The following is a 13,304-nucleotide window of genomic DNA, read 5'->3' on the forward strand; positions in this document are numbered from 1 at the left end:
TAAGTACCAAAACGCTATTGTTTTAGGGGATGATAAGCTTCTGCTTTAGTAATCACGTGCTTTATCTTGATATTCTCAAGTGAACCCTGATTAAAAGCTCTCTAACAACATTTTAAAAACAATATTCTAAATTATCTCCAATACGCGTTGAAATTTCAGAACATGTTTAACCTAGTTTATCAATTTTCAAATTTCAAATGTGCACTCAAAAAGGGTTGAACATTCCTTGGCATCTTGATCGGCGAATCGTTGAGTGGCAAATCTTAAATGAGTTGGTGTTAAAAAAGCCGTTTATTTTAATTTCTATTTTCTGGAATTTTCGAGCAAATTTTGGGAAAAAGGCTGAGCGCGTGGTGGTATTTTTGCGTGAACACTTACTGAATAATCTCGTTTTCATACTTCATACTATCTCTTGGCATGCGTGGCGGGGGTCCTTATTACTACAAAATCTTGGGCTTATAGCACGGATCAGCGAAAGGTCGCCTCTTCAGAGAAATGAAGAACTCTTCACTCCCCGAACAAAAAGCTCTCTGATCGGGCGCTTAAAAAAATTATATGAAGTTAATCCATTTCGCAGTATTTTTGTTTGCCACAGAGATGATTCTTTGAAAGTCAAAGCATTTTAGGGACAATGCGCTATCAAGGAAACAAAAAAGCAGAATACAAGCCGAGTAAAATAGCTCAGCTCGTCGAGAATGCCACTCACTCTCCTCAAGTGTAACTTGGATTAATCCCCGTGCCTTTCTCTACTTTCGAGCTCTAGAATGCCGTTCTCAATCTTTCCATTGTTCTGCTACTAAAGATGTTGCTGACGCACTTACCGTACTGATTGACGATTGTCTGAATTAACATAATTGCCATTTTCTGAAGTGGCGCGTCTCCAGTTAAACTATTCATAGTCACAAATTATTCTATTTTGGAGTTTTTCTTTGGTTGCTTTTGATCTCGTAAGTTTCCTGACTATCTCTACTAAACAATGAGTTTGACTGAACGCTCACTTTATTCTGAATATTTATCATTGACAATTAAGAATTAATGCTTTCTAAATTTAATCCATTTCGTAAATAAACAAGTGATTACTTTATATTTCTAGCTAACGGCTGCGCTTCACTTGGAGCCATCTCTCAAGACGTAGGAAATACACCAGCTGGTTCTCAAGACAAAGTTGCTAGGTTAATATTCAGGACTCTATTCCGACAAAGTGACGAGATTATTTTTTAATGCGGGACATTTCTCTAGCCTTTTGAACAATATTCTATCTTTTTGGACATTCCTTATGATCCGCCATTATTCGAAAAGCTTTTTTCTTTTATTTTAATCAGTTGAGAATGATAAAGGCGAGGCGCGAAAATTGTAGTCACTTTGTTTAACAGCTGCTTGAACCCCGCTGCGGTCAAATTTAAGGGTTTCCTAATTTAAGCCTTATCTAGCGTTGCCGCAATTAAGGGTTTAATTATAGCTAGATTAACTTCTGCAGTGATTTTTGGGATAAAAGATCACGTAATCAAATAAAGTATCAAAACCGTTATTTTTTTCTTGTTACAGGCTTACTATCCGTGTACTGAAGTTTTTTTCTATCCCAAAAACAATTGAAACGATAATTTTTCAATAAACTTTGCAAAGAAACTTTTATTATTATCAGCCATTGGATACGACATAAAAGATAAGGAAAAAATCAGCAGTGAAAAGCAGGTAAACACCAGAATAGCACATGACAACATCTTAAATATAGAATCTACCTTCAATTGTGGGAGCCAAGAATCAGATCATTGGTTCTGTTGTGCATAATATTATGCTCATCGCTTTGCAGATTTCTATCTTCACGGATAGAGTCCTTGTACTGACGATAAGCCATCAATCCACCGAGAATTATTATCCCACCAAAAATAAGCCAACAGACTCCAATTGCTTAAAAATGCTTTTGAAACAGAAGAAAGCAAAAATGAGTTACTTGTTCGGTCGATTTTGCCTCGTTTAGGTTGTTTAGAATTAGCAGTAATGACGGGCGATCTCAAAAAAAGAAGATCTGACTTTTTCTCCTGTTTGAATTTGTCCTCCGGCCAGAGATAGGCCTTGCAGGATACTGACATATTCCCGTTTTTTACTTTTTTCAATTGAAACGAGGAAGTGTCCTTTGCCAGCCCTACCAGGAACGTGTCTCTTCCTAAATCATCATTTTACTTAGAAAATCAAATTTTAGTACCTTCATAATATTTATATCTTGCGAGGGGATTGGAAGTAACATCACATTTCACCGTCACTTCTACCACAGTATCATTTTCTTTCATTGCCGTTGTGGAGATGTTGGGTTTTGAAAGGAAATAAACGTCGACAGTTGTACTGTTGTGTAATTCTCCTGCCTTGCAGCGAAAATACTTCCTCGATTTTATCGTCCTAAAATCAGAGTGTTTCGATGTCAAAAAGATAAACCTACGTTTCATATGACAAGGAAATGTCTCCAGAACCATTTGCAACCACTGACCAATTTCCAGCGACTCTCTTCGATGATCAGTGGGGGCGCAGGATTGCCATCAGCTTCACATTTAATTTTTGTTTTTTCACCAATCTTGAAATAACTAGAGGAATAAACAAGTGTGTTTATTTGAAATAACATACTTAGTGCCATTATAATCAATTGAATTCACTGTAAAAAGATTGACATAAGTCGTTAAGTATTTGAAATCCACTTTTGATTTACTCGTCACATCGTACGTTTTCACTACATCGCCACTTTCCTAAGTTAAATTAAAATCAGTAAGGGTTGCTAACTGAACCAGTTTGTGATGCATTTCGCAGGCGATTTGTCTGCCATTTATATCCTTCCCATGTGAAGAAAAGAATCCTCCGAGCTCATTTTTGTTTACTTTGAGAATTGCAGTTCCATTTTCCAAATCGACAGTCTTTGAGAACGATCCAACGGCGAAATTGGCTTTTTTTACCTTCGGAAATTCATTTTTTATCGAACACTCGGCTATTGTAGCATTCGAATCCTCTGCAGAAAAACTCATCGTTGTTTTCTTGCAAATGGTGAATATATTGCAAATATGTGAATTGAAAGAAAGAATCAGAGACTTTTTGAAATAAATGCTATCATAAAATCACCATTTTCTTAATGCTTATGACTCCCTCTTTCCAAACTTGTAGTATGGACTGCTTGAGGATGTAGTCGTTGCCACAGGAGACATTGATTAAAACAATCTTTCCTGACATATCAACGGTCAAATCGTCAATTTCAAGCGCTCCTTCAATTCTTCGAGGCGTATTACTGAGCCGACAGGCCGAATTGTTTTTCTTATTTCCAAGGCAGTGTTGAAACTTCAACGCAATCTCCTTCGGGAGAATCTCTCCGTCGTATCTCATTTTCTTCCAAAGCGGCTCGCCATTCACTTCAACTTTACCTTGTAGAACCTTGATTCTTGAACCATTGATTCGACCAAATTCAGCGTCAATTCTTAAGAAACTCTATTTTAAGTTAAAAGATAAAGCAAACCCTAATGGAAAGTCTCCGCAATCGACGAGCCCATTTGACAAGTCAACGGAGAACGGAATAGACAATTGTGATCCTTCTTTGACATTTAGATATTTCGGAATCTCGCCAACATTAAATGCGTGTATTTGTGCCAGTAATAAAAACGCTGCTTTCACCTTCGACGGGCTCAAAATTTAGTGCAAGGCAATAAACTTATCAGTCATCTGAGCTCCTAACTGAGAGATCATCATTGTATACTATTATAAATAATAACTTATTACGACATATTTCGTCCCACAGTCGAGGTTCCTTGAAACTTCAGAAACTGGGCTTTTGTTCGATTGTCTGGTGTCTCTTTTGAAAAGATCTACTATTTATGTCCAAGGTTTGAATGTATTCACTTCACCATACTTGGCGATATTCTTTTGTTCAGGCGCTATTTGTGATTGTGTGAGTCGCTAGAGCATAAAATTCTCGTCGTTTTTAACAATGGCAAATAACAGTTACTAAATCGACTGTTCAAAGCGTGCCACTCAATCTAAATTTTGATACTTTCATTAATCGACTCACTCATAATTCTGAGAGAGGGAAGACTAAGATTTTTAAATATAAAGCGAGCTTACTTTAACCCTTACCGGTCAAATGGCAAATGACGACTAAGTTCGTGAGGCCTAGGTTCGTGTGACTAGGTTCGTGGTGGGTTCTGCCAGAGTATTGAAATCGGCCTATATTTTGGGGCAGTAAGGGAAATGGGTTGATGACTAGGTTCGTGTGACTAGGTTCGTCAAATTTTGGTTGCTAAATATGAAACAATCTTCATTCAATAAATTTGAATCCAGTAAGAATCATTCGTCTCTCTCGTTGTTCCTTAAACAAATGAGTTCCTGTAATAATTTAAATTTGTACTCTTTTATAATCCAAATTCCACGAACCTAGTCACACGAACCTAGTCGTCACGAACCTAGTCTTCACGAACCTAGTCACACGAACCTAGTCATCACGAACCTAGTCTTCACGAACCTAGTCCCACGAACCTAGTCTTCACGAACCTAGTCTTCACGAACCTAGTCATCACGAACCTAGTCATCAACCCTTTTCCCTTACTGCCCAAAAATTTTTTCTATTTAAAATTTCACGAACCTAGTCACACAAACCTAGTCATCAACCCGTTTCCTTTACTGCCCCAAAATGGTGAAGATACAAAAAAATACATATAAAAATCCAAATTTCACGAACCTAGTCACACGAACCATTGTTGCCGACATGGCACCCACGAACCTAGTCACACGAACCTAGTCCTCACGAACTTAATCATCGGTCTCGGTCAAATGCGCCATGTTACATGGCCCATGTACGGTGTATATTTTGATTTTTCAAAATTTCAATCATATCATTTTTTACAGAGTCACTACTATTTTAAATCACCTCTTTTTTAAAAGGACTCTTCAGTGCTAACAGCATACTCTGAAAGATAGGGTTACACTTAACAACAAAACCTCAAAAAAACGTGATTGAAAATTGGCTTTGGCCGGTAAGGGTGAAAGATCTTCTTGTCTGAATATATTACGGGTCCACATTGTTTTACTACCAAGTGCAGTGATTCAAGAACATCAGTGATATAAATTCATGCAGAAAAGTTTAAAAGCGTCTCGCATTAAAATAAATGATATAATTTATATTTATCGCATCAAAATCTATAAAAATTTTTCTCTCGTAGTCTAAAATTATGATATTGAGTATACCAATGATAAATCTTATCAATGCCTAATCATTTAAATAAGATAATATGCGATATATATAAGCTTATTTTCTTTAATGAAATTATCGTAGGAATTTATATGTTTGTACAAGCTAGAGCTTCGTGTTCCTATCCTAACGACCAATGTATGCATAAGAATGCATCACTCTTCAATTGCAAACACAGAAATTCAAGAAGCAGTTTCATTTCCATAAAGAAAATTAAACAGTTTTTATTTATGGCAGAAGAAAACTGTTTTTACACGAGAGAAAATCCACATTGTAAAGATAGAATTTGTAACATCTGGTAGACTCACTAGAAAGATAACATTTATAATTTATTAAGGGTGACATGCAAGGAAACCGGAAACTTTTCAACTGAAACAAAAACATACTATACAATTGAGAGAAAGCTTGGAGATGTTGTTCCTCTGGAATTATGGGCATCAGCTCTTTGTATAATTAATATATCGGCAATCTTGCTCTTTGGTCTGCTCATTAAGTTCGAGGTAGGTGTCATATTCGAATGATAAGCTCATTTAATTCAAAAATTTATAACGCAACTCAATATCATTTTATTCGTAAATTCGTTTGATTATCATAACCATAAATACTGAGTTTTAGGTATTTATTCATTTATTTGAAGGTGATGAAAAAAAGCTTTGAGCCGCTTTTATCGACATTAGTTGGCAACTTCGTGCTCATAATATTAATGACGATTTCTGGAATGACTTCATTGACTCTTGAAGCTCAGCGGCCAGCTGCTGGGTTCACAGTAAGTAAGACAATTCTTCTATATGATAATTCTGTTAAAAGCTGCTATTTACACTCCTGGCTGTCAGCATCGTCCTGCTTATACTCTACAAAGTCTTGGTTCCTGAACCTCAGCCTGGAGACCTGTCACCTTACCAAGACACTACTGAGCCGAGAAATACTGTAATTGCGACTCCAATTACCCTGCCGAACTCACCAAGACAAAGCTCGATAACGACTGTTGCTTAGTTATTCTCTTTATATTTATTAATTGTTTATAGTGTCCACAATAAAATATAAGCTTGGAATGAAAACATATTTTTACACTTCAGTATTGTATCCAAATAAGCGAAAGTCCCAGTAGTACAACTGGTGAAGTTTTTGCGAAGCCTGTTTCTTGTTAGAGACCACTTTCTGCCAAGCAGATCTCCATTGTTCTATAACTTTTTTACATTCGTGCTTTCTTTGTAAGCTATTTACCCGTGTCTTCTTGGTGGTGTGGGAAAGTCAAATTTGAACCAGCTCTTTCCAATAACCAGTTGGCATCATCCGTAAGAGTCTCAAATTTTGCAACAAAATCGAATGGATTCGAGCATGGGTCGCACACGCCTGTCTAAGCAAGATTCGGAAAATATCTATCGTCACAATTTTATTGAATCTCAACCCTTTCAATGGCCTAAGAAGAGGCTCACTTCTCGCTTGACTATCGTCTGCGACGAATTCACAGAAGTCGGGAAAAGTGATAAGCTCGTCATCTTCTTGCGAGTGAACATAACGCCCTATGCTGTACTTGTGAAACATTTTCTCTCCGTCGTCAGTTACTGTCGAAAATAATGCTTTCCAAACAGCATGAAGGCGGGCAAATGGATGTCGCACAACAAGAAATCGGGTGGCAGCAGTAGATACGAGAAGCCCATCGCCTCGGCGAACTGGTAGCTTCTCTGCAAAATCAATCACTTCTTGTTCTTCCTTGATTGGATTTGAATACATTATACTTTTACAGGTTACTAGCAGATGTAAAATCCTTTCTGAGTTGAGTTATTAACATCAGGTAAGTGATCGAGCTGCCGGAACATATGAATCCATTCATGAGAGCCCGTCCGAGGAGGAGCGCATCCGATCATTGGTGGGGATTCCGACACCAAATACCATCGCTTTGGGTGCCAGTTTAGGACGAGATCCAGAGGAGTCATAGATGAGCAACCTGTTTCAAGTAAGTGGCGTCGATCACGAAAGCGAACTGCTGTCGGAGAAGACGATGTGTCTAAAAGCGCACGGCGCTCTCCTTGGAGATGCTTTAAATGGATTTTCAAAAGCAAGCAATATTCGTTCTAGCTAGTTGAATATTATCCGTGCCTCAGTCTCTTCATCAACAAGTTGATCATCCTTTTCAAAACTAAGGGCATCATCAACAGTTGTTTCTTTTGTTGTAGTCGTAATCACAGTTGTTTTTGGAGATGTAATGAGGCCCTTCTTTATATTCTCTTTTCTTGTTGTCTCTATTTTCGTGGACTCTTTGCTCATCTTCTCGGTCGACAATGAATAATTTTCACTGACTGCATTCTTCAGCTAAAGTGCTATAAGAACATAAACACATTTTTCTAACAAACCCTGTTATAAAGGGCAAAGCATACTGCCATAAAAAGCAGCTGGAGTATTCTCTGTCTGTAAAACATAATTCATCTCTCGCTTCTTACTTTTGAGGACTTATTTTTACGCTATTTTGGTTATTTGGTTGGGAACATTCTGCGAACCGTTCACCGTTTTGATGCTTAGGCGAGGTCAAACATTTTTGATATTTTGAGCGTGACAGAGAGTGGAGGAAAGCTGCACCGGTATTGGCGACTTGGAAACCGCAGAATCCGTCACAGCCGACAATCGGACATTACCGGACCACAGGCAATATCAGCCGATGATAAAAACACTGATTCAGGAGTCAAAAGCATTGCTAAGGAAATTTATTAAACAAGTAAAATGTAGTATGCTGTCTGCAATGGTCAAGCGCATCTGGGCAGTATAAATATACTATTTCAAAAAAAATATAAATTCATTCTAATCAGACGATAGAGGACGTAGATGATCCTTTTTAGACGCAGATCAAAGCTCATCATGATCTTAAAGAAAGTAATTATTTTCGAAGCGATAAAAAGGAACCTTTGATAGTGAATTGGAACTCCTCCCTCGTCAAAGCACCAGATTCGTCACGATCTAATCTGTTGAACTGATTATTGAGTGCCCATTCACGTGTTTTGATGGGCTGACCCTGAATTCTCGCGCATCTTTCAAGGCAGGTCTCGAACTCGTCTTGTGACATTGTACCTTCTTTAGAACAGTCTAGGCAAACCTTTTAAATTTGTTTTTCAATTGAATTACCTTCAAACTTTGGTTCTTCATCACAAAGCGCGATTTTAGCAGCGTCAATTGGAGGCCAAGATTCGTGTATTGTAACGTCAGCGTGGAGGACGACGCTACCAGCAACGTAATCTTCGATGCCCCACTCGCCATATGCCATATGTGGCGGAATAATGAGCTTGTAGTCCACTCCTTCGCAAAGCTTTGGAACTGCCTCGAACAATCCGTTTATCAAAATTCCAGATCGAACAATAGTGTAGATTTCTATTATGACAGATAAATAATAATACTTGATTGAAATAAGTACCTTGTGTTTCCGCAATAATCGCCCCATCGGCCTCCGTTGCACCATAACTGGCACGGATAAAATCTTCAGCGGATACTTTAGTGCAATCTTTTGTTTCATCTTGTTGAGGAATTATTTGGACCTCGTCTTTTGGATTGTGAAAGTCGATCAATTTGACGCGGAAAATGATGGTTGCAGAAGGTGGAACTGCTCCAGAAGGCGAACCTTTTTCCCCATATGCCCAAGTCGGCGGAATAATTATTTCACGCTCTTCGCCTTCGCACATATCAGCCAAGCCTATGTCCATACCAGGAATTACCTTTCCATAGCCTACATATGTGTTGTAAGTATCTGCTCCTTTGGTGGACCAAAAAATTTCCCCATCCATCGTTTCGCCACGTCCGCGATACCTTTGAAAATAGTTCATTTTTGATTGCCCTGCTGTTTTACCTAAGAAAATCGCCGGTGATAGTTTTTCTTGTACAGTTTTCAGGCATGAAGGTCGTGGTAACCAGTGGACGGTCGTCAGGTGTAAATCGATCCAACAGATGAACATCGAATTTGATTGTTGAGTGCCCAGGAATGTTGTTGTTGTCGCCTTGTTCTCCGTAAGCCAGATGAGGTGGAATAGAAACCTTTCGTTTTCCATTGGGGCACATTCCCAGAAGTGCTTCGTCCATCCCCTTAATCAGCCATCCCTTTCCTACATACGTGTTGTAAGTCATCCCATCATCGTGACTGGAATGAAACTCTTTTCCGTTCGGAAGTATGCCCACATAATGATATCTCACGAAGTCACCGTCTTTCACCGCGCCGTATTTGCAATCTTCGTCCTTCTCCACATCTTCGATTTCGACTTTATCATTTCGGTTGTTGATGTCCTGTAATTCGTAATAGAAGTTAATATAGCTTCCTCCAGGAATGCCGGAGACCCCCTCATCTCCATACGCTAAATGAGGAGGTATGCGAACAAGTCGCCTCTCCTTGATGCACATTCCGTAGAGGGCCATGTCCATTCCCGGAATTAGCCATCCAGAGCCGACATAAGTGTTGTAGGTGGTGCCACGAGAGAAAGAGTCGTCGAACCACGATCCGTCGTCAAAATAACCACTGTAATGGTAGCGAACAAAGTCTCCTTTTTCGACTTTTCTTGTGCACTCTGACGGAGTGAAAATGGTCTGAACTTCAATACCATCATCGCTTGCTGACGCGAGATTTGCTAGTAAGACGGATGCAATCTTCATCTCTCTATCTCTTTTTTGAAGACTCAATCTGAGAAAGAATCAGTCGGCTCCGTGGACTATTACAGCTGATTTTCGCACGTGGGTGTACCCAAATCGTGCCCCAAACAAACAAATTTTTAACGACCAAACAACTGGCCAATGGAGTTATCACTTGATCTAAGATTAGTTGCTGTAAGGACATTATCGTTAAGGGTACCTAGGTCGAGTTTGGGTACCCACTAAAACCATTTTCTGACCCTAGAATCGGATTCTTCAGGTTCTGAGGAACAAAAAACTCTATAATAACCCTATAGCTTTCTCAATGTTTTCAACGTCAAAAACCACTTCAAACATTAAAATCTATAGAAAATGATAGCGCCTCAAATTTGGCCGAGAATTTTTTTACCTCCGATTTTGCTGATTTACGGCTCGAATGAAAGCTTATGGCCTGGTTAACACAGTGATGAAGCTTAAAATTGCCCCACAAAATTAAAATCATTTCAAAATCTGGAATAAAGGAAGCTTATCAAGCAAAAAGGCGGAATTCGTGAAGGCGAGTCCTTACTTTTGAAAATTTTGTTAAAAAAATATTCAAAATCCAAAAATCTGCCCTGTCACGATTAAAGAGAAGGCTTTTATCTTTATAAATCCAAAACAAAAAAGACGGTTTTTATGAAAATTTTCGCCTGAATTTAGCGTTGAAGTCGGCCATTTTAGGCCGAGACGCCAACTTTGACTGCATTTTTTCAGAAATAAATCCTTGAATTCGAAAAAAGTGCTCTGTCACGATCCAAGATCTAGGATAGATCTATCGAATGAGCTATTAAAAAGCTTTTTTCGTTAAGAATAAAAGGTATTAATTTACCCTCAAAGATAGCCAACTCGACCCAGGTACCCTTAAGGGAGTTATCCGCACAATATCATATTGTCAATATGATAATGAGTTTGCTTTCATCTCGGAGCTTCAATTTATTATCTCGATGCTCAGACTGAGCAATCAAACACTGTGTTTGACCCTTCGTTTGGTTATTTAATATAATATTATTAGCGCTATTTCTTCAATATGCGATGAGTTGCAAGCTTCTTATATTGAAGTTACAAAGAAGTTTTGTCGATAATAAGATAGGGCAGGTCGTTTCTTCTTTCCCAGCGTTGGTTGTGTGCTACGTCGATCGAGAGGATCAGCGTGAGTCATTTGGCTTTTGTTTTTTGTGTCATTGGCTCCGCCGTCAGGGTGTCATTTTTTCCGAATTTCAAGTCCTTTAGTTTACTGCTCTTCACTTGCTCAGGCTTACTCCCTCCTGCGTGTGCCCGAAGAAGATTAATAATAAGAGAACACTTTTGATTGGCTGCTGATTTGGAAAGAGAAACGAAGTTCACAGAAATTAAAATCTTCAAAAAGAAAAGTGAAGACTGACAACTGCCATGAGAAATAATCTTCACACATTCTGTTTAATATTTATATCGTCATTTTTAATTTCTAGTGCACAAGCGAACCCACTCAGGAGAGGATTCTGATTTCACTTTACCGATAATACGAGATTAAGTTTTGTGAATTCCTTCGTAGTGAAAAGAGGCCATTGCTTGGGGAAGATGAACACGGTTTACCTCCTAAAAACTTGCAAGATGAAAATGAAATATACGACCCTAACCTACTTCATACCGAAAAATCTCCTGTAGATAGTCCAGAAACTAGCAATTCAGAAGTTCCGCCGGCTGAAAACCCTGAGCAATCTAAAGAATTAACAGGTACTGTCAACTCGCACAATTCGGCCCTATTTTGTTTCTCCGATTTTTCAAAAAAGGACCAAATTGTGCGGGTCAGAATCGTTAGATGGTTTACGATTTTTTGTAAAATTCGTAAGAAGGGCCGAATTCTGCGAGTCGACTGTATATCAGACACTCTAGAATCTTTCTAATAAAAAATGACTCGCTTGGTCACTACTATCATTATAAAATTCAGATGAAGCTCATTCTCCTGACAACGATCTTTCCACTAATGGTCTTGTCCCTCAAGCTCCAGGCTCTGACAATGTCGATGATGATCATTCTAATCAGAAATCTATCGATTATCCAGAATCCGAACCTCAAGGAAGTAATTTAGATCCTCAAGAGTCTAAGACGGATGAATCTGATGATAAACAAAATTCTCCTCCGAACGAGGAGCCGACTAAAGTAGAAAAAACTGACGAGTCGGAAGAGGAAGATACATCTACTTTGCCGCCGAGCGAAATCAACGAGGAAGACATAAAAACAGAAGACAGCGAACTCCTGGAGGACAATACTGAAACTACTACAGGCGGTGATGTGGAAGAATTCGAAGAGCATGAACCTTTACCAACAGAAGAATCTATGAACGGTGAAGATGATGACGAGGGCAAATTGGACGACGAAGAGAGCGATACCGAGGAGGAGGGAGACCCCCAAGAAGATCCAGTAGATGACGAGGAAGATATCCAAGATGATCCAGAAGATGATATCGACGAGGATGAGGAAGAGTCTGAATATACCGAGAACGAATATGAGGAAGACGAAGACGAAGAACAGACTTTTCTGGAAGATGATGCTACTTCAGAAAGTGATCACTACGGAGAAGTAATCGGTAGTAATGAGGAAGTCAAAGAGGACTATGTGGGGCACGAGTTAAGAAACGAGATCAATGATGATCGCTTTTCGCCACCTGCGCAAAAACTATTCGGAGTGAGTTTGAGTAATATCGTATGAAGTTACCTGTAGTCAATTTGAGCAGGGGATTGATTGTAAATTTAGCTTGTTGCCATCATTGTCATGGCATCGATGTTGGTATATTTCCTGAAATTCCAACGACCCAGTTTGGAGAAGAAAGGCGAGACGAGGTATCAACCGCTGAACAATGTTGACGACTCGCCTGAACACGTACGAATGAGTTTGCTCAACGGGGCCTCGGGTGACGCTGACGACTTCGACGACGAAGAAGAAGACGAAGTTTGGAAGTAAGTCTCCTATGCATCGATGGTATAGTAGATTAAATTAGAAATAGAAAGAACCCTCTTGTAACATTTTTTGAAGCTGGGATAGACAAGGCAGTCGGTGATAGAGAAAAACCTAGTTTCCAGCCCCGGTATGTTGCGAAAAACATGTTAACATTCGCCAATCGCTAACCGTTTAATGATTCATCTTGAAAATCATCTTATATTTCACCCTCGCTCATTCGTACTTCCATTAGAATCAGTTCCCATGCATATGAAAAGCGTTCATTATCTCCCTAAAGTCGCAAAATTTTCCCCATGATTGGCTTTATATTCATAATTTATTTTTAGGTGGAGTTAAAAGTGCCTTATCTAAGAATTCCGAGCTGCAAAGAATATTTTTTTTCTTCAATTATCTTCCCTTACGAAGACTTCAAGAGTTATCTTCACCTGTTTTCCAAATGCTATTTTCTAAAAGTTTTCATGCAATACATTAGTGCAGTTTCAATCGACTGGCCAAGACGCTTACAGAGTGC

General features: G+C 38.9%; 4 protein-coding genes across 5 annotated transcripts; 2 read left to right on the top strand and 2 right to left on the bottom strand.

The window, feature by feature from the left end:
• Positions 1-1,619: 1,619 nt before the first annotated feature.
• Positions 1,620-3,014, bottom strand: LOC145707503 (uncharacterized). The gene is made up of 6 exons (XM_081785040.1): positions 2,775-3,014; positions 2,617-2,735; positions 2,435-2,576; positions 2,204-2,394; positions 1,952-2,164; positions 1,620-1,908 (listed from the first exon to the last, which is right to left on the bottom strand). The coding sequence occupies exons 4-6, from the start codon at positions 2,286-2,288 to the stop codon at positions 1,742-1,744; spliced, it is 465 nt and encodes a 154-aa protein (XP_081641166.1). The 5' UTR covers positions 2,289-2,394; positions 2,435-2,576; positions 2,617-2,735; positions 2,775-3,014; the 3' UTR covers positions 1,620-1,741.
• Positions 3,015-4,869: 1,855 nt separating this feature from the next.
• Positions 4,870-6,425, top strand: LOC145709687 (uncharacterized). The gene is made up of 4 exons (XM_081787389.1): positions 4,870-5,513; positions 5,553-5,715; positions 5,853-5,981; positions 6,023-6,425. The coding sequence occupies exons 1-4, from the start codon at positions 5,230-5,232 to the stop codon at positions 6,206-6,208; spliced, it is 762 nt and encodes a 253-aa protein (XP_081643515.1). The 5' UTR covers positions 4,870-5,229; the 3' UTR covers positions 6,209-6,425.
• A 1,477-nt stretch (positions 6,426-7,902) lies between these two features.
• On the bottom strand, positions 7,903-9,962 carry LOC145708114 (peptidyl-prolyl cis-trans isomerase FKBP9-like). Its single transcript, XM_081785737.1, has 5 exons — positions 9,048-9,962; positions 8,619-9,007; positions 8,333-8,575; positions 8,114-8,293; positions 7,903-8,073 (listed from the first exon to the last, which is right to left on the bottom strand). The coding sequence occupies exons 1-5, from the start codon at positions 9,839-9,841 to the stop codon at positions 8,057-8,059; spliced, it is 1,623 nt and encodes a 540-aa protein (XP_081641863.1). The 5' UTR covers positions 9,842-9,962; the 3' UTR covers positions 7,903-8,056.
• Positions 9,963-11,019: 1,057 nt separating this feature from the next.
• LOC145709685 (uncharacterized) lies at positions 11,020-13,276 on the top strand. 2 transcript variants are annotated; one of them, XM_081787386.1, is made up of 6 exons: positions 11,020-11,323; positions 11,386-11,569; positions 11,784-12,520; positions 12,590-12,792; positions 12,869-12,920; positions 13,120-13,276. In XM_081787386.1, the coding sequence occupies exons 1-5, from the start codon at positions 11,246-11,248 to the stop codon at positions 12,891-12,893; spliced, it is 1,227 nt and encodes a 408-aa protein (XP_081643512.1). In that variant the 5' UTR covers positions 11,020-11,245; the 3' UTR covers positions 12,894-12,920; positions 13,120-13,276. The 2 variants fall into 2 exon arrangements, with proteins under 2 accessions (XP_081643512.1, XP_081643513.1); XM_081787387.1 differs by lacking the exon at positions 12,869-12,920.
• The last annotated feature ends 28 nt before the right edge of the window (positions 13,277-13,304 follow it).

Source organism: Oikopleura dioica, chromosome XSR (assembly GCF_907165135.1).
Source record: "Oikopleura dioica chromosome XSR, OKI2018_I68_1.0, whole genome shotgun sequence".
NCBI classification, from domain to species: Eukaryota; Metazoa; Chordata; class Appendicularia; order Copelata; family Oikopleuridae; genus Oikopleura; species Oikopleura dioica.